At 43.0% G+C, this 25295-nt stretch overlaps 1 protein-coding gene across 2 annotated transcripts; it reads right to left on the reverse strand.

Annotated features, from left to right (window-relative positions):
- Positions 1–4488: 4488 nt before the first annotated feature.
- ICOSLG (inducible T cell costimulator ligand) lies at positions 4489–20351 on the reverse strand. 2 transcript variants are annotated; one of them, XM_062573858.1, is made up of 7 exons: positions 20268–20351; positions 16748–16788; positions 14423–14788; positions 13652–13936; positions 11682–11864; positions 10223–10258; positions 4489–5000 (listed from the first exon to the last, which is right to left on the reverse strand). In XM_062573858.1, exons 1-7 carry the CDS (start codon positions 20279–20281, stop codon positions 4741–4743), a joined length of 1185 nt encoding a protein of 394 aa, XP_062429842.1. In that variant the 5' UTR covers positions 20282–20351; the 3' UTR covers positions 4489–4740. The 2 variants fall into 2 exon arrangements, with proteins under 2 accessions (XP_062429842.1, XP_062429850.1); XM_062573866.1 differs by having other exon boundaries at positions 4924–7072.
- Positions 20352–25295: the final 4944 nt, after the last annotated feature.

The raw sequence follows: 25295 nt of genomic DNA on the forward strand, positions 1-25295 counted from the left end.
GTTCACTTTGTGCTTCCTCTGGCAAATGTCTCTTACTCTGAAAGTTTAGGCAAACTTTATTAAAGTTGACTAAGTTTTCTGGCATTTTGTCAACCCACACAGAGAAGTGTCTCAAGAGGACAGAGCAAATTATGTGTTGTCTTGGTGATAAACAGAAACACTAGCGTCATGTTCCACGTCCATGTCTGTGTCTGTGCTCGCGCATGTGTGTCAGTGGACAGAATGCTAATCTTCCTTCCCTGAAAGTACAAAGTCCGAGCAATGTGGTGGCATCTGGACCCTGTTAATATCCAGTCTATAGCAGCTGTGTCATTCAAACACAGAGGTGTTCATCGCAGGGTGACTTGCTTGAGCCATGTATTTTCTCACTCCTCCCTTTGCAAAACCTGACTTGCATTTGGTACTTTACTCCATTGCACTCACCTCTGTGCACGTACACCGATTGCTTGCATGGACTTTCCAGGCAATAGGGGTGTTGTACAGTTATTTGTCTACAAACCAAGTGCTCTATTCCATCCCAGCATCTAGGTGTGCAATGATTAAGATTATAGTATGCTTCGTCAAATATGTAGCGAGCGATACGTAGGAGAGCTGGTCTGATAAGCCAGGCCTTTACCAGTGGGGGGTCAGATTTTGGTTTCTTTTTGGCTTTTGGCTAGGTGCATAACCTCTGTGGTCTCCTTGCTGAGTGGAGCAGCATTGTCTATGGACTGAAATAAAATAAAAATCTTTCCCTTTTTTCCTCTACTAACTCCACTCCAAAGGTTTCCAAATTGTATGCAGATGGGAGCATACGTCTGCGCCCATGTGGCTGTGGCGTGCTCAAGCCATAGTGCCAAGCTCTGTTCCTGCAAGCACGTGACCTGGAGGCATACCACAAATGCAGCAATGGAAACCCGTGGATGACAACTGTTCCTTTTGCCAGGTTTTCTGTTTCTGAGAAACTGTTTGATTTTTTTTTTCTTTTTTTTGGTTGGTTGATTGTTTTTTTTTTTTTTTTTTTGACATCCAGATATCTTGTGATGCAACAGGAATCGCTCAAAAGCGAAGCTGAAACATGTTGTGTGCAGTCTGTCAGCAGTCGTCACGTTGCCAGAAGCACTAACAAAAGACACTGGCTGGCTGTGCACATGCCCGGTGGTTTTCGTGGTTGATAATTCCAGCCAGCCAGCCAGAGCACATGTTTGTTAATGAGAGCCTTCCTCAAAGGCCGCTTTAAAAAACTAAAATTAAATTCCCACACTGAGTTTCCTCTCCAGAGGGCTGGTGAAGTGTCACTGGGCTGGGGCAAAGACAAAGATTTTTTTCCTTTTCTCTCTTATTCCGTGATCTCAGGTGGATAAAACCTTTCCAGGAACAACACCTCCACAGTCAGCTGTCTCCCTCATGGTGGGCCTGAATAATTCAATCCCCAAAGACAAAAACGTAAAAAAAACAAAGCAAAAAAAAAAAAAGATTCTCTAAACCCAGAACAGATAACAGATGTGTCGGATTTGAGGGTTTCTTTTTTTTTTTCTTTTTTTTTTTTTTGTTTTTGTTTTTTTCAATTTATTTCCTTTTTTTCCTTGGTCAAAGGCACTTATTCTTCAGAGCTGAGCTGTTGTGCCCCAGCGTGCTAAGCCAATGCGAACAAGCTGCTGTGTGGCTGGCAGGGATGCTCCTGCGCCAAGCCGTGGTCTGCCGCCCTGGCTCGCCGCTGCGATCCCAGCTCTCACCTTGCTGGTGCCCCAGCTGCTGGGCACCGTTTGCAGCGTGGCTTCCTCGGAAGGCCGGCAGAGCTCCCAGGATGGATGGCCGAGGGCCCGGCAGGCTCTCCCAGGCCCTGGCCAGCTCCCTGCCTAGCTCCGCATAGAAGGCAGCAGGTCATTGGCATGTAAAACAGCCTGACCAGTGGGTCTGCAGCTCAGAAGCTGGAACTGCATTTTTCTGAATGATCTCTGCCTCCCAGTAGCTACAGTCTTTACTTTTTGTCCTTACTCACTTACACTTACTCTTCTCCATCCAACCAGTCCATCCCAGGACAGGAACATCGGGACAGACCTATTGATGGGGGTCAGGAGATCAGGAACCAGCACAGAGCCGGATTTTTCTCATGATCCCGACATGAGAATTCAATAATGTATTACAAGCAAGGGAGCAATTCTCCTGTGGTGCAGACGTTGCCAAATAGATATAGAGATAGCAATATAAATATAGATAACTAAAGGAATGGTGTTAAAAGACTGTGCTTATGATACAACTTCTGATGCTTTCCTGACCCAGAGCTTTAATGTCACTGGCATTTTGTCAATCATCTGATCTAAAATGTCTAATAAGATGATAAAGGTGCTTTGTGTTATAAAGGGACCTATAGTGCTTTGAGAATTGTTCAGACACTTTACACTTTTACCCCTTGACTGCCTTTTTGTCTCTATGATTGAAGTGGTGATGTATTTATTTTGAAAGTTAGATAAAATAGCAAGGGTAAGTAAGTATGGTAAAGAAAGAGATGAATCAAGAGGAAGAGAATTGCCTCTAGTCCAGCGTGATGGTATGGAAAAGAAGTTTTTGTAAGCAAATCTGATTTTTGTTTTGAGATTGCAAGCTCAGCCTCTTAAAAGTTATTACATGTATGTCATCTGTGATGGTGTAGATTTTCTGGCAGAAGAAATTTTAGAAAGAAATTTTAGCACTTCACAAGGAGGGTGAATGTTGCAGAGAAGTAGACTTTCCAGTCCAGCCAGTAAAAGGAGGAGAGAAGGGTGGCTCTTCCTAGTGGTGTGAGTTCAAGCTCAGAGTCAGCTATAGGCTTGCTTGACATTGGCCAGATGGCTTTTGTGTCCACTTTTTCCAATTATAAGATGGTCCACATGGCACCTCTTCAAATCACAGGAAAACGAAGTAGCGCTTTCTTACTAAACAGCTGGGAACTGGTTTGGGTAAGCTGGAAGGTCAGGGTGAGCCTCTCCTGAGGCAAGAGTGTGCATTTCCACATAGCAACTGCTCGAGCCAGGCTGAAGCGGGAGACTATACCCTCCCCTAACCAAGTACTTAAGCATTTGATTAACAGTAAGATCATGAGTAGTTTGCATGGACTGGTGTTTTGTGCCATGGGGCATTGGTTCTGATATGTTGCTAATGCTGATTTAGTGGTACTGGCAATGCCTAAGCTGTTGGGAGCATTTTCGTTGTGTTGGATAATACAGATGAACATTTTGTGACAGAAATACCACTAGAAAGATGACTGAGGAAGAGGCTAATGGTTTTTGGCCTCTAATTCCCTGGGCTGCCAGGTGAGGAGGAGATAACCTCAAGGAACACAAGCTCAGTTACAGGCACTTTGCTATGCAAACTGCTGGGATTTTCAGTACTGTAGCTGTCTTTCATGATCCTCAGATGGGGACTAGTTCGTGATGATTCCATCCTGTATCATCTAAAGATCTTGTGGTGAAGTCCTAATATCAGCTCAAGCTTTGAGAGGAAGATTCCCAAAGGCCTAACTTTTGTAAGCTCAGGCTTTGAGAGGAAGATTCCCAAAGGCCTAACTTTTGTAACAGTAAGGTTTCTCTCCTTAAAGTCCCTCTGAAGTGAGCTGAACAGGATTATTCTTTAGAGCAGTTTCTCTTTCTATGGAGATGTGAGGGGGCTCCATGAGGGTAATGTGAACTTTTGTGCATAAGTTCTCCTCTGCCTCCTTAAATGTGAAAAGGATTGACTTTTTACATTTTGGAAAATAAGTTTCTAATAAAGTTCTTCAGGAAGCACAAGTGGCTACAGAGAAATATACAGTATTTGGAGTCAGGGTAGTTGAAGTGAAAAAAGGGAAAGTGTTTTTGGGTGAAAGAGAAATTTCGGCTCTCACAGGTGAAAAAGATTTAAATAATGAATTTGACTACAGGAAGGATGGATTCAAACCACTAAGCAGCAACACGCGTTCTCTCGCGGGGCTTTCCACCTGTGGTTTACCAGCCATGCCACAACAAAAGCCTTTTGCTTTTCTGTGAAAGTGAATCCATTTCTTAGAGTCTTCCCCAGAGCAGCATCAGGTGATGCTTTCCTGCACCTGTGTTTAAGCTACTTGGGATATACACTTAATGTAAGCTGGTGCCTCTAACAAAAGAAAATAGGGCGATGTTGGTGCTGAGGTGCAATGCCTGCCCAGGACAGTGCGATGAACCAGTTTAAGGTCAGGAGGTGCGAGGAGTTGGTTGCACCTTTGCTCTGCTGTCAGTCATTCAAGTGAGCTGAGAAACGGATGCATCAACTTAGCGTTGCCCTCAGGTTTCTGCATGGCTTTCAATTAGTTTGTTCAAGGTATACTGTTGTGCAATCAAATAGAGCGAAGCTTGTCCAGTCGCTGTGTTGCATTAGTCTCCTCTCATCTGAGGGCTTCGGAAAGGAGCACTCATGTGCCCTGAACTAATGTGACCAAAACTGTCATTTTGAGGGACTGTGATTTGGAGTGACTTGTCTTTTATGTGCTGATAGATTCAATCAAACATCCAGAAGAAAAATTAATGGACTTTATTTGGAATATAAACACAATGTGTGGTGACAAGAGCTCAATAAGTACAGATTTTCCCAGACCTTTGAATAGTAGCAAGCAACCGTCATCTAGGATTTATTTGCCTTCAGAAATAGCTGGAAGCTTGAACCACTTGAAAGTATGGCTTTTGCAAGAGCAAGCTGTCCTGTTCAGATGTATTCACTATGTATATGTAGTAATCTCGTAGTAAGAAAACCTCAGTGGTCTGAATTAGCTTAACAACATACTGCAGAGTGATGGCTAGGACACTTCTTGTACCTCAGTTGCAGCTTATTGCAGTTGCAGAACAGAAAGGAGGAAAACTGTTCTGAGAAAAGGCATGTGTCAGTAACAGCAGCACCAAAGGGGCTGCCCAAAACAACTCTGCATGCTGGGTGGTGAGGAAGCGCCTGCAGGACCTCTTCCTGACGCATTAGAACATGGTTACCCTTCACATCCGCACAGATGTCATTCACATTTTTAAGGTGTCTGCAAGCTTAGGCAAGACAAGAAAAAGATGGCATGTAAAGTAGCCTGTGGCTTCTCAGTCTTTTTATCTAACAAGTACTGTGAGCTAAATGTCATATCTGATTGTAATTGTAAACTGGAAGGCAGCACAGGACAAAAGTAAAATTAATAAATAAATCAGGGTATCTTTCACAGACATTCAAAAATAGCAAATATGCAATATGTTTTTTAGAAGTTAATAGATAAAATTGCTTTTTAAAAAAACATTACTGTACAAACTATTACTTACAATCCGAACAAGATAGGAGCTTAAGTATTTAGTTGCAGCTTGCCCTTAAATTTTTTCCAGTTTCCATATCCTGTCCAAACTGGTGAGTAAGCTTAGATTGCATCAAATGAGAGCTTAACTGCCCCTTCCGTTAAATTTCACATAAGCTGAGTCTGTGCAGTCCTTCAACAAAATGCTGACACGGTAGAGCCCCACAGTTACCAAACTCTGAGCCTGCTTGTGGGTATTGCTTCCACAAAAACTAACTGTGCTATTGCCAAACGGTTCTCTGTTCTGCATGATGGAAGAATAGGACAACCAAATTGATTTTCACTTGACTAGAATTTGAAATCTAATCTTAACATGAAAACTTAATTTCTCAAGTCATAATTGACACTGAAGTGCCTTCTCCATGCAGAGTTAGGACAAATGAGGCTGTGACTTGTTCACAGAGAAGGTAGGATCTTAGTCTAGCAACAGTGCAGGAGCAGCCAAGTGTTTCCAGGGCTCAGTTTAGAAAACAAACAAAAAACCCCACAAGCTGGCAAGAACTGCCCCATCTAAGCAGGTGGGAGCTGGTATAAATTTCTCTTCCTTCAAAACTTTGTCATGAATGGATTTTACTGCTTTACTATTTTCAGCCTGCTGTTCCTGGCTGAATAGGGGCTGAATCAGCGAGGCACGTGTCCTGTGGAAATTGCAGGTTTTGGCCTTCTCTCCTTTTCACTTACTTTAGCCATTGGTAAGTAAAGAATATTCATGGACAATGCAGTGATATAGCCTGCACTCCTCCTTTTCTGAGGGGAGGGAAGAGACAGGAGGAGAGGGGAGAAGAATTCAGTTTAAAATCCTCACTGGAAGTCACAAAGCAGTGACTAAACAAACAGAGACCAGCTGAATTGAGCAGAGCCTAGCTACACTTTTGTTCCATCCCAAAAGGGTATGTCTGGGTAATTTGACATTAACAGAGCAGAGAGAGTGCTATTTTTATCACAGTCTATCTGATTTCCACAAACTCTTCTTTCACACAGTATGCACTGGCTTTTATCAAAAGTGGAAGTCCCCGTTTTGGCACAATAATCAGTAAAGAATAAAATGTTAACATCAAGTGCATTTAAAGAAGGTTTCCTCATGTTAAGACACTGAGCTTAACCTAGTCACAGTGACTCCCATTTTGTAGAGTGATTGAACATTTGTGTGGTCTGAACATTTCTAGCTAGTTCTGTACACAGTAACACGCAGCTGGTAACACCAGACGAGGAGAGCGAAAGGACGTACTTAGGGGGAGAAAGGTGAAGTTCACAAATCTCACTTTGCAGAAAGTCCTGCAGTTTTCTTATTTTCTTTTGCTTTTGTTGTTTATTTTCTTTTCTAGCTGCCATTCTTCGTGTTCAGTAGCCATTGTCAGAGTAATGAGAAACAGAAAGAACTTCCAACACGCCTGAAACACAGTCGCTTCTGCTAGTAACAAATTCTTCGGTGATGGTGATCATAGACTTCAGCATTCACCAAGTTTCATCATTCTGGCATAGAGTAGCTAAGTCTGAGACTTACTACTTTTCCGCAGTGCAGGAGCTCAAAACGCCAACAGACTCTCACAAAGGAATACCTGAAGTTGTTAACTGGTGTGGTGACGCAACTGCTGGTTGGCACAAAAATCCAAAGGATTTTGCTCTCTTCTTTGAAGAAGCTTTTTGCTGTCTATCTTGGCACATGCTGCAGAAACCTCTGTCACTTGTATCACAAGTAATGCTGCCACCGAGATAGGGGTGATTCTCCTGATGCAAGTCAAGCTGCCCAGGTTCTTGGTGGACTTTCCACTTAGACAGGTGCTGTAAAAACAAAACAACTTTTTTCTTTAGAAAACAAAGCATCAGATCCTAGAGTTGTGCTTTTCCCACATAATCAGTGGAATAAGCAGCAAAGCTATATAAAAGGTAGATATCTATAAAAATATATAAAAGATAGATTCAGTCCTACAATAGTAAGAGTTGCTGTGACTGGGTTAAACATTGAATGTATTAACATTAGGAAGCCTTCTTTAAATGCACTTGATGCTAACATTTTATTCTCTACTGAATATTCTACCAAAACGGGGATTTCCATTTTTGATAAAAGCTCATGCTGCTGTGAGAAAATCAGCCTGGCTGTGAGTCCCTGAGCATCTGCCTGGCTACCTGACACATCAGCGTCTCGCTGCTTAGGTAAAGGTTGCCCTGGTGCTTGTGCTATAAAGTGCAAGTGCAAAAAGTGCTTCTCCTGCCAACATTCATGTCCCTGTGAAGGGATGTCAGTGTCACCATTGGTTTGGTTTAAGTTTCTCCTAAATAGAGAGATACACAAACCCTATCCTTGGATGAGGGGAAACCAGCTTCCCTGAGGCTCCTCTACAGTCTGTGGAGGGAGTCCTCCAGAAAGCAATTCAGAACAACAACGGCAGCTTTGGCTCCAAATTCCTCCTCATGGGAGCATCCTGCCCCACTGACTGATACAGGCATCTGCAGACTCCAGCCTCAACAGGATGCAATTACTCTTCTTTGTGGCTTGCTTTCCCTACATTTTCTAAATGTCTTTGTTTTGTAACAGCAAAGCTAGTCTCAGCTGGCTGCTTTCTTTTCTTTTCTTTTCTTTTCTTTTCTTTTCTTTTCTTTTCTTTTCTTTTCTTTTCTTTTCTTTTCTTTTCTTTTCTTTTCTTTTCTTTTCTTTTCTTTTCTTTTCTTTTCTTTTCTTTTCTTTTCTTTTCTTTTCTTTTCTTTTCTTTTCCCTTTTTCTTTTTTGTGGTATTCACAATTTTCCCCCCTCTGTTAAACACTCTGACCTTCTTCACAGAGTCAAACTGCTAAAAGCAGGAACACATTTTTACACCAGTATTGAAAAGCAGACTGCTATGGCAGTCTGTCCTTGAGGACATGACCACTGAAGTGTGTTACTCCCTAGCTACCGCACAGCCACCTTGAAAATCTCAAGAAATCATTGAACTGAGCCAGAATTTCTGCAAAATCATCACTTGGAGAAAGAAGAGCCCATCTTTTTGCCCCAGGGTAGTACCAGCTATTTCTGTATCATCTCTAACAGATACCTTTTTCTTGTTTTGTTAAGCAAATGCAAAGCAACAGCAACAAACCTGGAGTGATGGAGACTTCATAGACTCTCCACCTTGGTGCTCAGCTCCCATTACCCTTAGAAAGGTTTTTTTTCTAATATCTAACCTAAATTTCTGGGGTTTTTTTGGTTTAAGCCTGTTGTACGCTGCGTGATTTGTCTACTTGACTGAGACAATAAATGACTTCTCATCTCTTTATAGATTCTCTAAAGAGGGTTGTTATTGTGTCCCTACTCAACCTTGCCTTCCCCAGCCTAAATAAACACACACAATTAGGCTGTCATCAGAGATCACATTCCCTAGATCATTCTCATTTCTCTGGCTTTGGTCCAAGTTGCCCTTGAATTCAGATGCCCAAAGGATTTAGGGGCACATGGCCTTCCCTGCCTTACATGGCTCTATTGGCAGAAAACAATCTTCACGGGTGGGACAGTTTCTGATAGCAACAAACACTCCAAAACTGCCGTCCTACCTCCTCCGCCAAATGATGCAGAGATGTGCCAAGGAAAAGATAGTGTCTGGAGGGACAGGATCTTCATTTGTTGTTAATAAACAAATCAAGCTAGAGCAGCCTTCGATATAAGATAAATATTTACCTCTATTTGTGTGTCAGAGGTTATTTCTACTTAGGAGCTAAGTCCAGAGATCTAATTAAGGAGAGTTTGGCCTAAGTTAGAGGAAAAAACTGACTTTAAACAAATGGCCAGTTTTATGTTACTGTAGCTCACAAGAATGGAAGGAGAGGATGTCTCCTTATCTGAAGGAGAAACCCCATTCTTCTTACTATGTTATATTACACAGGAAACAGCCTGTAAATAAATAACAGCAGATAAATGGCTGCAGATAAGACTAGAATGGTATGATGAGTCTGGAGAACTGACTGTTCACCCAGTTTACATGATCACAAAAAAATTCTAAGCGTTTTTTTTAGTCTAGGGATCATTCTGCTTCTGTTTGCTATTATGAACAGGGCACATACAGAGCTAAGGAAGACTCTACAGAGCTAAGTCTGTTAAGGCAGACTATGCTTTCTGTTGCTCTCACTGTTACAGTTTTGGCAGAGCCACAATATTTTCTGTCTAATCTGCAGAGACCTCCCAGGAAACAGTGCCTCAGCACAAACTACTAAATGAGATTTCACTCTCTCTGTGCTCTTACAAGTCCTCTGTGCTGAGTTTGTTTTTCCAGATTTTGCTGGATTTGTTTTGCTCTGTTTTTATTTCCTCCCACTATGAATGGAGAAACGAATTGTTAAACCAGCTGCTGGCCTTGCTTATGAAAACATGAACATACTGAAGCTCTAAAATGCATTTCATTTTTTCCACTAGAAAAGGAGACATTCCTAGTACTTTTTTTTTATGGGGTGTAAATAGGCTCAGGTTCATGGATATGAAGTAAATGATGTTCATCTGTCCCAGCTGAAGACCATCTAGGATGCGGCGCCTAAAAAGGCAGAGAACAACCACTTGCAGATTTTTACTGACATGAAATGGCCAGGGTTGTCCAAACTTGAAAATCAGCATTTAAAACAGATCTGTTAAGTCTGACTCTGCCTGGATTATATTATAACCAATCTGTCCTGATAAGAGTAGTAGCTGCAGCATAGCTGTAAAGCAGGAGGGGAGGGTGGTTCTTGCCTGTACACTCATATCAATTTGTCAGGTCCTTTGGCCTGAACTGTTGAAGGAGGACTTCCAGGAACTAGAACTCTCAGGCTGCTTTGGCAATACTCACAGGGCTCAAGAGAAGGGCTTCATGTGCTTGAGTTTACACACAGGTAGAAAGTCTAATTCAAAGGTTTTGTGCTGAACACAAGCACTAAAACTGTAAAGTTAAGTCATTCCTGAGACAAACATGGTAACATATTTTTAATACTTACAGTTGAACTCTCCTTTGTCTTCATTTGGTTGGACATCTGTTGAAAAAAAAATGCAGGGTTTTAGGTATATAGGGTAGATGATAGCCATGGTCTTTATCTGAACTAAGGAGCATCCATTAGAACTGAGGGTTCCTTGAGCTAAATGTTCTTTGGACAGCAAAATGTGGTCCCTATCTGTTTGTTTGAAGTAAAGGTCACGTTTTCAGTACAGATATATATTTGGCTTGAAGTGACAGTCCTGCTCCATGTTTTAGGATGGAGTGGCTTTGCATCGCTCCTGTGTTGTTTCTGAAAGAAGGACACGGCTGCTAGCACAGCTGCTGCAGATACAGGCCAAGAGATCATCCTGCTTTCTCCTGCTCTTTTCTGGAGTGTCTAGGGGGTGTCAGCCAAGAGAAGGCAGAGCATGGATTGAAACTGTGGCTTGTCCTTCCCTATGAAAAGTGTGATTGCCCCTGCTTCCTTTTCTTAGAGGTTAGCTCTTGCATACCTGCAAACTACCTTGCGGTAATTACTTGCATACAGCAGCACAAACTCAGTCTGGTTTATAAGACATCTCTTGGAGCTACTCAGCCTTCATGCCTATTCAGGTTCTAGTTTCTTGGCTGTGATTCCTGCAGGACAATTCTGGAAAGGTGGAGGGGATATTCCTCCATGGAAAAGGACTGCTTCAGTAACTCACTCTTTTTCAGAACAATCCCAACCAAAAATCAGAGGACAAATCAGTCCTGAGAACCCTAGAGTCACTGAGTGGACAATTAAGGGCTCAAGATCCCACTATGAATTTCCTAAGCAGGTAGCTTTCTACGAGTTAGTTAGAAACAAAGCACATCTCACTGTCACTCCAATTTGTACTTGCACGCTGTTATATTGCTGCATTTGCCCGTGTGTGGGACTCTCAGTGCTTGGCAAGACAGAACAAAAAGTAGAATCATAGAATCAGTAAGGTTAGAAGGGACCTCTGGAGATCATCTAGTCCAACCTCCCTGCTCAAGCAGAGTCATCTAGAGCATGTTAGACAGGGTTGCATCCAGGCGGGTTTTGAAGATCTCCAGAGAAGGAGACTCCACAACCTCTCTGGGCAACCTGTGCCAGTGCTCTGTCACTCTCACAGGGAAGAAATTGCCCCTCATGGTCAGATGGAACTGCCTGTGCTTCAATTTCTGCCCATTGCCTCTTGTCCTGTCACAGGCACAACTGAAAAGAGTTTGTCCCCATCCCCTTGACACCCTCCCTTCAGGCACTTATACACATTGATAAGATCCCCTCTCAGTCTTCTCTTCCCCAGACTGAACAGGCCCAGCTCTCGCAGCCGTTCCTCACAGGGCAGATGCTCCAGCACCCTGATCATCTTTGCAGATGATGATTATGTCCAGTGACATGCTAGATGACATTAAATATTTTGGCAAATGAATAAGAATTCTTCAGATTTGATTGAGGAAATCAAGGACCTCATTACCTTTGTAAGATACCACTTGAGAGGACCTCCATCTCCCTCTCCGTAGCCAGCAGGCTACAACAGCTAGAATAGCTATCAGAATGACAATGGAAACGATGCCGGCTGCTTGAGCACCTTGTCTTTTTTTTTCCAGGTCTTTTTGACTTTCTGTGTTAGAAGAGTTGTTTATCTTTTCCTGTGTGTCTAAAATAAAACAGAAGAAACAGGATGTAATGAGGTGTAAATTATTATGTTTCATTCCAGGCAGTCAACTGACCACATTCTGTACAAAAATTCTGAAAGACTAAATATCTATGCCATTTGCTTCATTGTAATTCTGGTCCTATTCCTTTTGTGCAAGGCATGTCTCTAGCTGACATGGTCTGATAGTATAGTAATACAATACCACTTCATTCCTGTTGCGTCATTATACCACATACACTCCGCTTCCTTCTTTCTTTTTATTCTTATTTCACCTCAGCCTTGTCAGACTCAGTTGAAAATAAAGCTATGTAAAAGCTATAATGAAAATGTGGCAGCATTCACAGAAGTGAGTGAAAATCTGTTCCTCTGAAGTTAGTGATGAAATCCCACTGATTTCTGTGGACTTAGACCTGGATATGAGGAAGAACTTCTTCACTGTGAGAGTGACAGAGCACTGGCACAGGTTGCCCAGAGAGGTTGTGGAGTCTCCTTCTCTGGAGATATTCAAAACCCGCCTGGATGCAACCCTGTCTAACATGCTCTGGGTGACCCTGCTTGAGCAGGGGGGTTGGACTAGATACTTACTTTTCCTTTAATTTAGGTTAAGAGTAAGGGATGAGAGCACATAGTTTTTTTCCTGAAAGTAGTTTAATCTGTATAACTTGGCTATGTTAGTGCAATCAGTTCCATTAACTCAAGGTTATGTGACTGCGTCTATAAAGACACTGTGGGGGAAGAGGGGAAAGTAAGGGGAAGAGAAGAAAGATTTCTTCATATCCTACCATGGCTATCTGCTGTTTCTGATTCATGAACGGAAACAGTTGATTTTGGATTGGCTGTCCAGGTCTGTTCTGCAGCTCTTGGCCTCACCGTGCCCACCACAGCCTAGCATGCTCAGGTAAACTAACTATGGGAATTTAGACATAGCTCTGTAAGCAGTCAAACCTCCTTGCAGCAGGTGCAGGAGCCTGAGAAAGAAAGGTGTGGTGGGTAGCAGGACCAGGAACTGTGGAGAGACTGAGCAACCGACTGAAGATAAGCGCTCCCACTCCAGATCGCTTCTCTATACAGCTGTTTAGAAACCACAAAGTATGCTATCATCAGTACTAGAGCTATAACTTTTTTTTTAAATAGCTACTAGCTTTCTGTTTCTGTGAAGAACTGAGTGGGTAAACACTTCTTTTTATTACTGATCATTAAAATCAGCAGTAAACAGTGTATTATTCTTGTGATCTCATTTTATTGCTCTGTCAGGCTAATGTCACCTGTTTGCTACAGGCCTACTTTAAACAGTGCACCGTGTTGAACTGAGTTTGGGGACTGAAAATAGAACTTCACAACTAAACAGAATAAAAAGAAAATGTAAATAAAAACAGAATAAAAAGAAAAGCAACCATGTGTTGGGGTGGGTGGGTCAGGAATCACGGATCTACTGCACAGTGTCACTCGAAAAATAATCTGACTCCCCAAGCTGTCACATGCCAGAGAGGCAGAAGAGTAAAGCCCAGTAGTTTCAAAATTACTGTCTCAGAGGCAAGGGATTCTCAGTATTGCTGCTGTAAAATGCTTGATGGGGTGTTCTGTTGAATTTGGAAGATGTTAGAAGTAAACATAAATTCCATGGCTAAGAGTAGTTAGGTTAAAAGAAAAGCTGAACTTTTCTCAGTAGCTTTCCGAACTACTGAATTAAGGTATACCCCTCATTAGAAGTGCATGTCTACAAACAGATGCACGCTAATTGATATGCCTGTTATCTAGAAAACATGAAATATTATGAAGCAACTTACAGTTGGCTGATAGATTTTCCTGTAGTATTTTATTTTCTATGGAGCACTCTATCTGCATATTAGAAGTTGCTTTAATCTTCAGTGTACTGAAAACGCTGTAAGTGCCATCAGCGTGGGGGGTGATCTTTAATTCTGATGGAGGCAGGTGGCTGTTGTCTGTTTTATTTATCCAATAAACATTTGGTTCTGGGTATCCATTGCTGGATTTGCAGCTGAAAGTTACCTCTTCCCCACTGCTGTTCGCATTTCTTACTGGTCCACTAAGTATTGGTTGGCTGTAACTTGCTGGCGTGAAAGAAAAAGGAAAGAGTCATCAACATTTTTAAACGTACTAAAAAGACAAAACTTTGTCATGGATTCTCAAGCAGAATTCCTGGGCTTCACAAAGTCATCACAACTTGAACATAAAACATCTGTAGGTTTGATATATAAACTAGTTATGTGAGTGAATTATCTGGAGGGGCAGAAAGCTGAAGCCAAATCCAAAAGAAGAAAGCAACCTAGTAAACTGCTATACCCCAGTGATGTGCAAGATCCCTTAAATTCATAAAAACCAAACTTAAAAAAAAAGGATAAACAGATGATAGAGTTATACTACCAGTTTTCACTTCTTTATCTGTAACATTTAAATCAAGTAGATTCCAGTTCAACAAAAGCACTGAAGTGTACTTCAGATTTAAGGACATGCTTAAATGCAATACTGAAATGGCACTGATTTGAAAAATTAGAATCATGATTGGGCAAATACGTGCAAGTAATAAAAGTTCTTACCTGCTAAACTGAGAACTACTACTTCCTGGTGAATCACTCTGGTATACTCAGTTTTCTGCAGTACTATGCATTTGTATGTACGTTCATCACTTTGGCTGACATTTAACAGCAGCAGAGAAAAGTTGCCATTTTCCAGTCTATCCCAAAATAACTGAGTCCTGTTTTTAAAGTGAATACACTGTTCACTTTCATTGTCTTGGCCGGAGATTAGTGCATGCACTACTAAACACTTTTCTTGGTCATCAGCTACTTGCCAATATACCCGTAGGTTATTTAAGTGGAATTTCCCTGCTAGAGGATAAATGCAACTCAGTTTAGCATTGTCTCCAAGTTTACTGATGATGAACTTCTCCTCCAGTGCAGTAACTACAAAGATAAAAAGAGAAGGAGGACAAAAGGAGATTATGTGGAGAAAATGTCTTTTTTTTCCAAGTATATTCTATTACATGTGGACTCTGATATTAGTATTTATAACTTACTTCTCTTCACCTGCAGCTAATTTTATGTATGTGTGCGTATGTATTTTCCAAAGGGATCTTTACAATACAAATTCTACTGATTATTTCTTTCTTTGAACACCTACCAGTGTTTCTTGCTAACTGTTGCAAGAAACAGTTAGCTCCATGGACACTGCATTTGTTTCACCTTGCCATAAATTAAACTGACTGTGACTAACTGCAGATGAGTATTAAAAAGTCCTAATGAAAAAAAAAAGTGATCATCAACACATTAAACTAAGAAAAATGACAAACATCACAAGGGCAATCACAAGAATTGGCAATATTAATAAGAAACATAGCAGTACCATTTAATGGTTGAGATCAAAATAATTAGTAATTTCATAGGGATGAAACTGTGTTTCTCAAAGTGGATGCGTCAAAGAGTAATATTTTGCTGCTACCATGGGTGTCACCCTGTCAAATACACGCAGTGAGCAAGTTAGCATGCTGAGGTGTCACAGGCAGTGACACATCTATTACACATGTGCAACCTCCATCAACTGCTTGAGACAGGCCAGCAGAGCAGCTGGCCTGCCAGTTTGAGCAAGGCAGCCTCTCCTCTTGGAGGAGCAATCGGAAGAGGTCAGCAGTCTGCCAGGACATGCAGAAAGTGCAAATCAGCCACCTGGAATGCTCTGACCTCTCAGCCACCTTTATTATATCACCTCTCCTTGATTGCAGCAGCCAAACCCTTGTTGCAATAGGTGGCTGAGACCAAAGCACAGTGCATGCTGGTTGTAAATGTTGGACAGATGTGTAAGAGGGTTGCATGTTGTATTGGGTGGGAGAGATTATGGATGGGGAAAAGGATTATGCATGGGTGGAGATTAGGGAGAGAAAAGATAACAGGTGTGGGGATTGGAAATATGAAACAGAGCACATTTTAGCAGGAGGAAGCAATGTTTTAGGTAACGGGGGACATGTCCCAGTGCTGATGCACCGGACTCAGACAGACTCAGAAAAGGCTCATTCACATGTCTAAGTAAAACACTGCTGGAGTGAGTGCACTACTTGCAGGGAGGAAGGGAATATATGTCCTGCAGGCCCTCATGCTCTGCTGGATGAGGCAAAGTTGTGGGCATGAACTGCAGCAAAGGTGGGCAGCTCAGGCACAAGGAAGCCCCTCACAGCAGCAGAAAAAATGAAGCTCTGGAAAACACTGCTTGGGAAGGTGGAGGCACCCTCATCACTGATGTTGTTTAAGAGACCAACCAGCATCTACCAAAACTGATTCAGGTGTGGTTTGTCCCGATTTAGGGCCTGGGGGGTTTCCTTTAATGACTCTGTCAAGGTCCTTCTCAGCCACCAGTGATTAAGCAAAAATGGATAACAGATATCTCTCAATATAAAAATGTTTAAATATTATCACTGGGGGTAACTTTTTTTTTTTGAAAGGGAATCTGGAATTGCAGTAAAAGACATCTTTGATACAGTGGTATACAGTGCTATCCACAATATGAGCATTGAATTCAGCTGTACATCTCAGACCTTCTAATCTCCAGCCCTTATTATCTCACTTCTAAGGCCTTTTGTTGGTAGTAGGTGATGAACATGCAGGGATGTCTGCAAAGCAGGAAGAGTAGTCTGAACAAGAGCATCCACATGATTCCTTGCTGGTCTCTGTATTAACATTGAGACAAATTGTGTTTTTCACTTTTTCTTTGCATGATGCATGTCACAGCAGTTTTTCACACTGACAAGTCCTTAAGCATTTTGCTGAAAACATCTGGATGTTTATTTTGTACATATTATGGATACTCTGTGTATTTGAACAAACATTGTCAGGAAGGGCAGCCTGGGTTTATTTGAAGTGTTCTTTACTTACCAGGTCTCAGAATATGAAGAAACAGTAACAAAACTCCACAGCTAAAATAAAAAACAAACATGTTACATAATAGACTAAGATGTCCATTGTTTACATGAGCAATAAACATCATGTTGGCTGTTTCAATATAGTAGCAGAAGTAGATAAATTTGGTACCCTAGTGATCTCCATTATGTAAACTCACAGTGAATATTTGCATTTTTGACAGCTGCAAAACTTCTGCTTGAACAACATAGCTCTGCGGGTGGGTGGCCAAGGCCAGGAATAGAAGTAAAATGCACTAATATTGGAATGGGAGCAGAAGCCATGAAGCTGTTGCTATGTCTATCTTTTTAAAATGAACCATATCAATCTACTGGACTGATGGGTCCTGTACAACATCGGAGTCACAGGACAGGAGAGCGGCTGCACGGACCTGAATCCAGGTCCAACCCCTGCATGTCACCTGGTTGTTGAAACAAAATGACCTGTGATTTTGTTTTGTTAAAGCGGCTAACTGTGCTGCCCACCGTTTTCTGCAGTCAGTAAAATGTGTAAACAGGAAATGCTTGATAGCATGGAGTTTGCACAGTTTTTACTGGAAAGATTTCAATATGTTTGATTACTCCAGAGGGCAAACCCATGCTGGAGTTTCCCAAGCTAGTTTCACACACTGGATACTATAGGAAAACTCAGTTTTCCTAAAGCCTTGGTGATTTAACTCTCATCCTGTAAGATCTAGGGAAAGATAAATGTCCAGCACATTTCTGAAAATTATTTTAAAATAGCCTCTCATCTCTATGCCTAATTATAATTTTGGATCTCCTTCCTCCAAACCTCTTTGTGAAAGGAAAATACTGGAAAAGTTTCAAAATGGGAATTGTGTGGCTCCAGTTTCCCACCTTGATATTGCCAAAGAGCAGAGGAGCACAGGCTTATTCCCAGTTCCCCCAGCTTGCTTTTACGAGCAAGCGGGGCCATGAGGCCACACTGCTTGGCAGCAGTTGGTTCCCCTCCCCTGGTCACTGTCATGCCACAGCCAGGTTGGACACAGAGCAGAGAGTCAGGGCACTGGGCAGAGCTCTCCCCAGTGGCTTGTGTCCACCCAGGAATGAGTGTGGGGGTCTCCCATGCAGGCTCCTCACCTCTTTCCCTCCAAACCAACCTGCCCAGCCTGGCTCTCCTTCTTCCAAGCTCTAACCCAAGCTCTCTTTCCCAGCGCCTATTTCTCACCTTACTTTTCCCCCTCAGCTGTACTTTACACCAATCACCTCCCCTCACTTCAAGGCTCTCTGCCCTTTACCTGCAGCTCCTGCCCCTTTGCCCACCTGGGCATCAGGTTTCCTCCAGCACCTCCTAGGTGCAACATCTGCCCAGCCCTAATCCCACCAGTTGCTTGGACCCATCCTGAGACCCCTCTGCTACTGTGGAGAAAGATCTCATCTGCTCTCAAGAAATTTTTAACGTACTCCAACATATCCAGCTTCCCATGGAGAAAGCAAAGGCCATCGTCCTGGCACAGAAGCTACCCTCATCTGATGGCCCATCTCCAGAGAATGGGAGAGGTTAAGAAGTTTAAAGAAAAGCTGGTCGGAGCTGTATGTCTTTTATACAAAGAAAACACTAGATTTTCCTCTTCTATGCCCTTTCAAATGCCTTCATAGATGAGGCTTAAAAAAATTCAAGTGGATGCCCAGTGTAGAATATTTCTGCTCTAACACAGTTATTTTAGCAAATCCATGAGCAGCCCTGAAGTAAGTCTCCTAAGTAAGCACATCTCAAAATTCCCGGGAGGCAGCTCTGTTCACGTTTCTGGCTGTGACTTGCAGTGCATGCAGTTTTACATTGTGCTCTTGTTTGTATTTCTATACTGTGCAGGAGCTATCACTTTCATGCCAGGCTATCAGATATCTTTCTTGAAAAGTTCACCCTAATGCTATTCTTAATCCTGTGGTTGTGTTTTTCTGTTTGTTTGTTCACACTTCTCCAAAACAAACTATGGCTGTAATAAGTCATTTGAATTAAATGGAGAACAATAATTGACTGTTCTTTATGGGACTTTTCAGGGAATTTCCCATGGGAGTCATTTGCTGGTGCCAACCAACTTTTTGGTAGTCAGCCAGAAATAATTATGTATACAGAGCAGATCTTAATTAATTATTTTAATAAGCTTTGTACCTGTCAAGGTTGGAAAACTCATCCTCTTACTGGGAGGAGGTTGCAACCATGGTAGTGCAGTACATTGGCCCACCATGTTCCCCCCCCCCAGCATAACTTTAGTGCTCTTTTGCTTTTGGAAAAAATGGGAGAAAGTCATGCCCACAGAGATCTTATTTTTGCCCTCATATGTACACTCCGCTCAGGGAGCTCCACTAATTGCAGGGGTAGCAGGACTAATTCTTTATGATTCCTCTCTTTATTTTCCCCTCCTTTTTTAAAGCCATGTTTTTCTCTCTCTTTTTTCAATTCTTTCCCACACCTTCCCCTTCTATTTTTTTTTAATGTCATGTGAAACGGGAGAAAGTTGCGCTTCCTCTTTCATATGTACTTGCTCAGTGAGATTATTCTTCCTATTCACATCTCAACCTTTTCATGCATGAGTTTCACGCAAGATGAGTTGAGGGATGTTGTTCCGTCACAAGTAGCAAGACAAAAGGTGTCTTGTTGCACGCAATAAAACTTCAGGGCTCCACAGCTAAGGTTTATAGATTTGCTTTATCTGCTAACTGGCCATGACAAACTTCTTGCATCTGCGCTGAGGAGTGTACTGCCCTAAACATGTCACCTGTAAAGCTTTTCTAACGCTCCCTTTAAGGCAATAACAAAAATGGTTGGGCCTGCTTGAGTTCTTCCCTCGTTCGCACCTGGGTGCAACGACTCCTTAAAAAGTGGGTTTATTGTGCACGGGCAGCACCTGGCTTTGCTGATGCTGAGTGGAAAGCGAAGCCGTGCAGGGCCTTTGCGCAGAAGCGATGTGCTGTGCCAGGCCAGGCACTCCCTGTCAAAGGGGGCTGCAGAGCTTTGCCTCTTCCCGTGTCCCGGCTTTGTGGCAGACCCCCGTCCTTGCCTCGCTGCCGGGGAGCCTCTCGCCGTGGCTCCGCGGCTCAGGGGAAGCTGCTTCGCCTCCTTGCGTGAATACCGATTTACAAGTGCGGGGCTGGGGCTGGAGCGGCTGGACAAAAAGTTAAACCGGAGGCTCGCTGCCCCCGTGCTCCGGGGGCCCGCGGGGCGCTCCGGGAGCCGCGGCCGCCGCCGGGCCGGGAGGGGACCCGGCCCCGCCGCATCCCCGCGCCGCGCCGCGCTCCGCGCCGGACTGCGCTTCACGCTGCAGTCAAACTGGGCTTCTTTTTCCTAAAGCGAGTAGTTGGGGGGGAGGGGGGGAATCTCTTTGCCTCTAAGCGACGCAAATCCTTAACCAGCAGCCGTGGGAAGCAGCCGGCGTCTCGCCTCCCCACGAGGACACGCAGGAGGGGAGGAAGGCAGATGCTCCCCCTCGAGCCCCTGCCCCGATCCCCGCACGGCCCCCGGGGCTGCCACTCACCGTCGCGGCTCCATCGCGGCGGCGGCGCGGGAGCCGAGCCGAGCAGAGCCGAGCCGAGCCAAGCTGTGCGAGCGGCTGGCCCGGTTTAGGCCATTCCCCCTTCCCTCCCACGCCTCCGCCCTCGGGGGATTTCCGCGTCCCGTGCGCGCCGGGAGCCGGTGCGCGGCCAGCGAGGCACCTTGCAAGCAGGCCGGGGCGCCTCGCAAAGCGGGGCGCCCTGCGGGCCAGGCCGTCCCGCAAGCGGGTCCCGCAGCGCCCGCAAAACCCTGCTGTGGGCCCGAGAGCGCCCCGGCCCGTGCTGAGCGCCCCGTGGCAGCGGTTAGGGCTTCACCGCCCAGCCTCCACTGGCCCTTCGCCAAAGCTTTGCTGAGGCCATTTGCTAGTGCCCCTGAAAAGCTGGGGTGCCCCTCACCACTGCCTCTGGGTGCTGCTGTGGAAGGGGCTTGGGGCTGGGCACCAGATTTTGTGAAAGTCCCGAGAGCGAACTTGTGTGTGCAAGGGAGCACAGCTAAGCATTGCAATCAGGCTGCATCCCCAAATCTTTGGAAAGCATGGCTGGGATCTCTGGGCACTGAAACTGCATTTCAAGATACCTTTCAAAAGAGCTTAGGTTTGAGGTTGCATCATTAGTAAAAAACCCTAAATGTGATTTAATATAATACATGTCTACGCTTGAAGGCACAGAAGATAAAAAGTTTGCATCAGGTCACATTGATAAGGGTGCTGTAGCAGCAGCTGGCCATTTGAAAGCAGTGGTTTGTGCTCCCTTCCCAGCGGTGTTTCATAAAGGCTTACCTTGGGCCAGCCTTAAGTTGCACCCATTGCAGGAGTCCCCAGAGGGCACTCAGTTAATTTGGGAGGCCAGAGACACAAAGGTATCTTCTGCCTGTGACTCTGTTCCTATGGCACACACTTAGTAACTCTGTGGTCGATTAAAGCAGCTTCTCACTGCCAGATTGCTACCTGGGATGCACCACCAGATGTTGGGTGTGCCCTATGGAGCACTTCCGTACCTGTTCACATACAGCCCAAAAGGAGAAGCGGCTGCAGCGGGGGATTACTGCAGTTCATGTGGTTCCTTCTGTTCACACTGAATAAGAAAGTATTTTTCTTCTACTGAGAAGTAAGGGTGTTGGGTTTAGGGACAAAACACTTGGGATTTTTTATTTGTTTGGTTTTTGTGTGTGTATCACTCCTTTCCTCTACATATCTCCCTATATCACATTTTGAGTAACTTTGATGGATATTAGTTAAGTTTTGAAAAGCCCATGTGAAAAGTTTTCTTCAAAGAAGTGGCTCCTTATCCCTGATAATGTATTTTTATAGAAAAATTCAGGTAGGAAGGGACCTCTGAAGGTCATATGGTCCAACCCACCACTCAAAGCAGGGCCAACTTCAAAGTTACAAATCAAAGCTGGTCCCGAGATGTAATTCAAAGTTCTTACTGCTGCTTCCATGTGGCTCTCAAGGGAGATCTAAAAGTGAGTGATTGATAAAGCTGGGTGACTGGTTTAATTAATGCCACAAAATGATAAGTTTTCCTTTTTGTCAGAGAACACCATGAATTTTTATCAGCAGTTGTCTTGGCTTTCTCCAGTCTAGTTTTAATAATCCAAAAATGTATATTCATTTGCTTTTTTTTAATAACCTACAATAGTTTGCATACAAATTTCATGCAAAAGCACATACAAAACTGTCTGATTAAGCTTCTAAAATTACTCTGATTATGATAGGAGAGCTGGACTTTAATTTCAGAAAACCGAGATGTCTGAAGTCATTAAATTACAACCCCTTTTCCACTTGTAGTACATATATGCAGACTGAGGTAACTGCTGCAGTCTCCCCTAAAGAGACAGAGGTGGCTCTGAGATGCGCTGACTGCAAGCATGTGTGTGCGAGTCTGGGTGAGAGAGAGAGGCAGAGAGAGCTGAGCTCCTCAAGTTGAGTATTTTAAAAAATTTCTAATATTAAGAGTTCATTTGTCCTATTATCTGATGTGTCTCCACCACTTAAAGCAATTAAATGAAGGCACTTGCAGCTATCAGAAGAAAACTCTAACTGCTATGGCTTGTCTGCAGGAAAGATGTTACTTACAGACTTTGAAACCAGAAAGACTGGGAAGAACCAGTGCAAAATAGGGAAGAAATGGTTCTGATTTTTGTCAGCGGTGAGGTAGAGCAGGAACCTGCAGACCAGAGAGCTCAAGAGCGGATTGCTTTCAGAGGTTTATCACACAAAATGAACAAGGTTACATCAAGAGAATAGATCATTAGTGGCAAACTCATTCACGTGAGTATTGAAAATCCGGAGAGCCTGACGAGCTGTGTGAAACAAAGAGATATATCTCTCTCTGTGTATGAAAAAAGAAATTCTCAGACAGATTGAGCACCTTTTGGGAGAATGGAAAAATGGATGATATGACAATATTTGATACAGAGAATGTGAACAGTTCTTCGGAGTGGAACACTTATGAAAGAAATGCACGGAAAATTAGCAGCAGAGAGTAAAAGGAAAGTTCTTAGGGTGGCTAGAGCATGCCACCCATTTAGAAAACAGATGCATTTATTCATTATTTGTCACAATGACAAAGTGACAAGACAGAGAGGCATGATCACCAGTCAGTTGCCTTTACCGAGCCTTTCTCCATCATGCCAGGGTAAAACAGGAAGGAATGAGGTGCATCCAAAATTAAGAGTGAAATATGCGATGTAGACGTAGCAAGTTTGCAGCAGACATAATGAAGATTCAGTATTTTCACAGCAAACTCATTTAAAAGCGATACCTAGAGTAGGCGCTGCTCAAACTGCAATATAGCAAACTATTTTAAAAAAGCATGTCATCGAAGTGAGTAAATAATTCAACATACACTGCATGTCACAGCAGATTTCTTTTAACTAGAAAACCCTTGCAATGCCATTACATATAGAAGGTTTGGGGGGCTTGTCATAGAAAACTGAAAAATTAAAAAAAGGCTGTTTTCGTAGGACCAGAAGAAATATCTTGAAAACCTACAGTTGACCTGAAGCCTACCTGGACTTCATCTTAAGTCAGAGGCATTAGGAAGTACCTTGCTATTGACTGCATCACTGACACTAGCTGGACAATATTCATTGTCATAATGTGAGAAACTAGTAGTAAGTTCAGGTACAAGAAAAACCTCAGAATCTAAAGTGCCCTGGTATATACATTTTCAGCAAACTAATTCTGGGATAGAAAACTTTAAAATTGTCTCTGTGATAACAATTTTAATGATAGCATACTATCTAAAAATCACCTAGAATTTCCTAATGTGTTTGCTAATATTGCTTTTAGTGCACAAGTCTGCCAGAAATCTAATCAAACACTCCACAGCTGCAGTGCTATGTACGTGTGATAATTGCTAGGAAAAAGTTCGCAAGTAGAGGAACAACAGGTATCAGAACATAATCAGAAGGGTGGAAAAACCCGACAAGTTGCAGAGTGCAGTCCAGAATTTAACCACAAGGAAACAAATGCTAAACAGTTAAGCTAATCTCTTACTAGAAAAGAGAGCAAAAAGGCATGATAAAATAAGGTAAAGGTAGTAGGGCAAACACAAACAGCTTTACAAAATGGGCTGAGTACTGCCTTAGGGATCATAAGCCTCCTTTCTTCTTGGAAAACATTGCAAAGTAACATTTCAAGTAGCAGATCACTACTGCCACAGGAGAAGTTTCCCAGTAGTGGTCCATATTCAGTCTTATGGTGGCAGCTGAAGAGAATCATGCTCCAGTGAAACTGGGATCACACACACTATCGTTCTTTCGTGCGTCAATGTATGACTTTACTGTAATATTTGAAACATACCAAATCTAACATTATCGGTCCTCATATCTCTCTACTTTTTGCACGTGGCAGTGGCAGTGTGTGACATTAAAACTAGTAAAGTACAATTTGCCACCGAGATAAAAATCAAGGGAAAAATCACATAGCACTGACTTCTTGTGCAATTTTGTGTATGACTAAAGAGCGACAGAAGTTACGAGGCATGATATTACATTATAGATAAACCAGCTGAAGTAGCAAGTGAAAGTGAGCCACTGCATCTTTAAAAATAAAGGACGAAGGGATGGCAGTTTGCACAAAAGCAAATAGTTTCCCTCAGCCGAGGCTTCTGGAGTAAAACAGAAAGGTTGACTGCTGGGAACAGACTGATGATTGAAGGGAGAGAAGGGGCATGATTCCAAGTGTTTCAGCATTGTAGGAAGACCTTTTGACATGGTGAGCTTGGCCTGATCTTACAGAAAAAAACAGCCAAAAACTACACTTGACTGAAATGAATGAACAAAGAGAAAACAATAGTCGGTCTATTGTTCTCTGTCTTGCATTTAGTTGTTGCACTAGGCACTCAGGACATTGGTCAAGAAGATCACTCTGAACACCTTAACTTCAAGACTGCACTGTGCGAAAAAAGCTGCTTGCAGCATTGCAAAACACATGTATCAGAGCAAGACCTACTTTGTGAGCATTTCATCAATGGCAACTGATTTATTTATAGCCAGAAAAAGGAAAGATTACAATATGTCTGAGTCTGTTGTTAGGAAGGAACATTTGTAGTTCTCTAGAAGTCGCACCCAATGAGATAGACGACTTCCCGTTGTTTTAAGAAAAGCAAGGGCATAACTTGGCAATACTTTCACCTGATCGCTGTGTATGGGGAGGAAAGTTGAAAAAAAAAAAAGTATTGAGAGCAGTATGTGTTTGCTTAAAATGTCTCTTGGGCCTGCCCTACTTAGTGTACATTGTCCTGTGTAGATCTCCCTTGTTGTGTGTGATCCAGAGCAAGAATACTCTTGCTGCCCAAATTGCCCTCTGATCCTTCACTCAGCTTCATTTCTGCCAAATATGCATTGCTCTGATTAGCAAGTGGCAAAAGCTCATTTTCTAAGGACACTAGATAACACATTAAAGAAACCGCTGTAGGAGTGAAGTTTATAGCCTTTGGAGTACAAAACACCCTTAGAGTAAGAGTTTTTCTTTGCCTAGTTTTAGTACATTAACCATAAGAAG

The sequence above is a fragment of the Rhea pennata genome, chromosome 1 (assembly GCF_028389875.1).
Source record: "Rhea pennata isolate bPtePen1 chromosome 1, bPtePen1.pri, whole genome shotgun sequence".
Taxonomy (NCBI): Eukaryota; Metazoa; Chordata; class Aves; order Rheiformes; family Rheidae; genus Rhea; species Rhea pennata.

Excerpts from the sequence above, each read along its gene's own strand:
- ICOSLG (XM_062573858.1), bottom strand. Across the intron at positions 13,937-14,422 it reads AGTAGTTCTCAGTTTAGCAG|CAAGTTACAGCCAACCAATA; the intron begins GTAAGAACTTTT and ends CTTTCACGCCAG. Across the intron at positions 5,001-10,222 it reads AGACAAAGGAGAGTTCAACT|CTTGCAGACACCTTAAAAAT; the intron begins GTAAGTATTAAA and ends GTCTTGCCTAAG.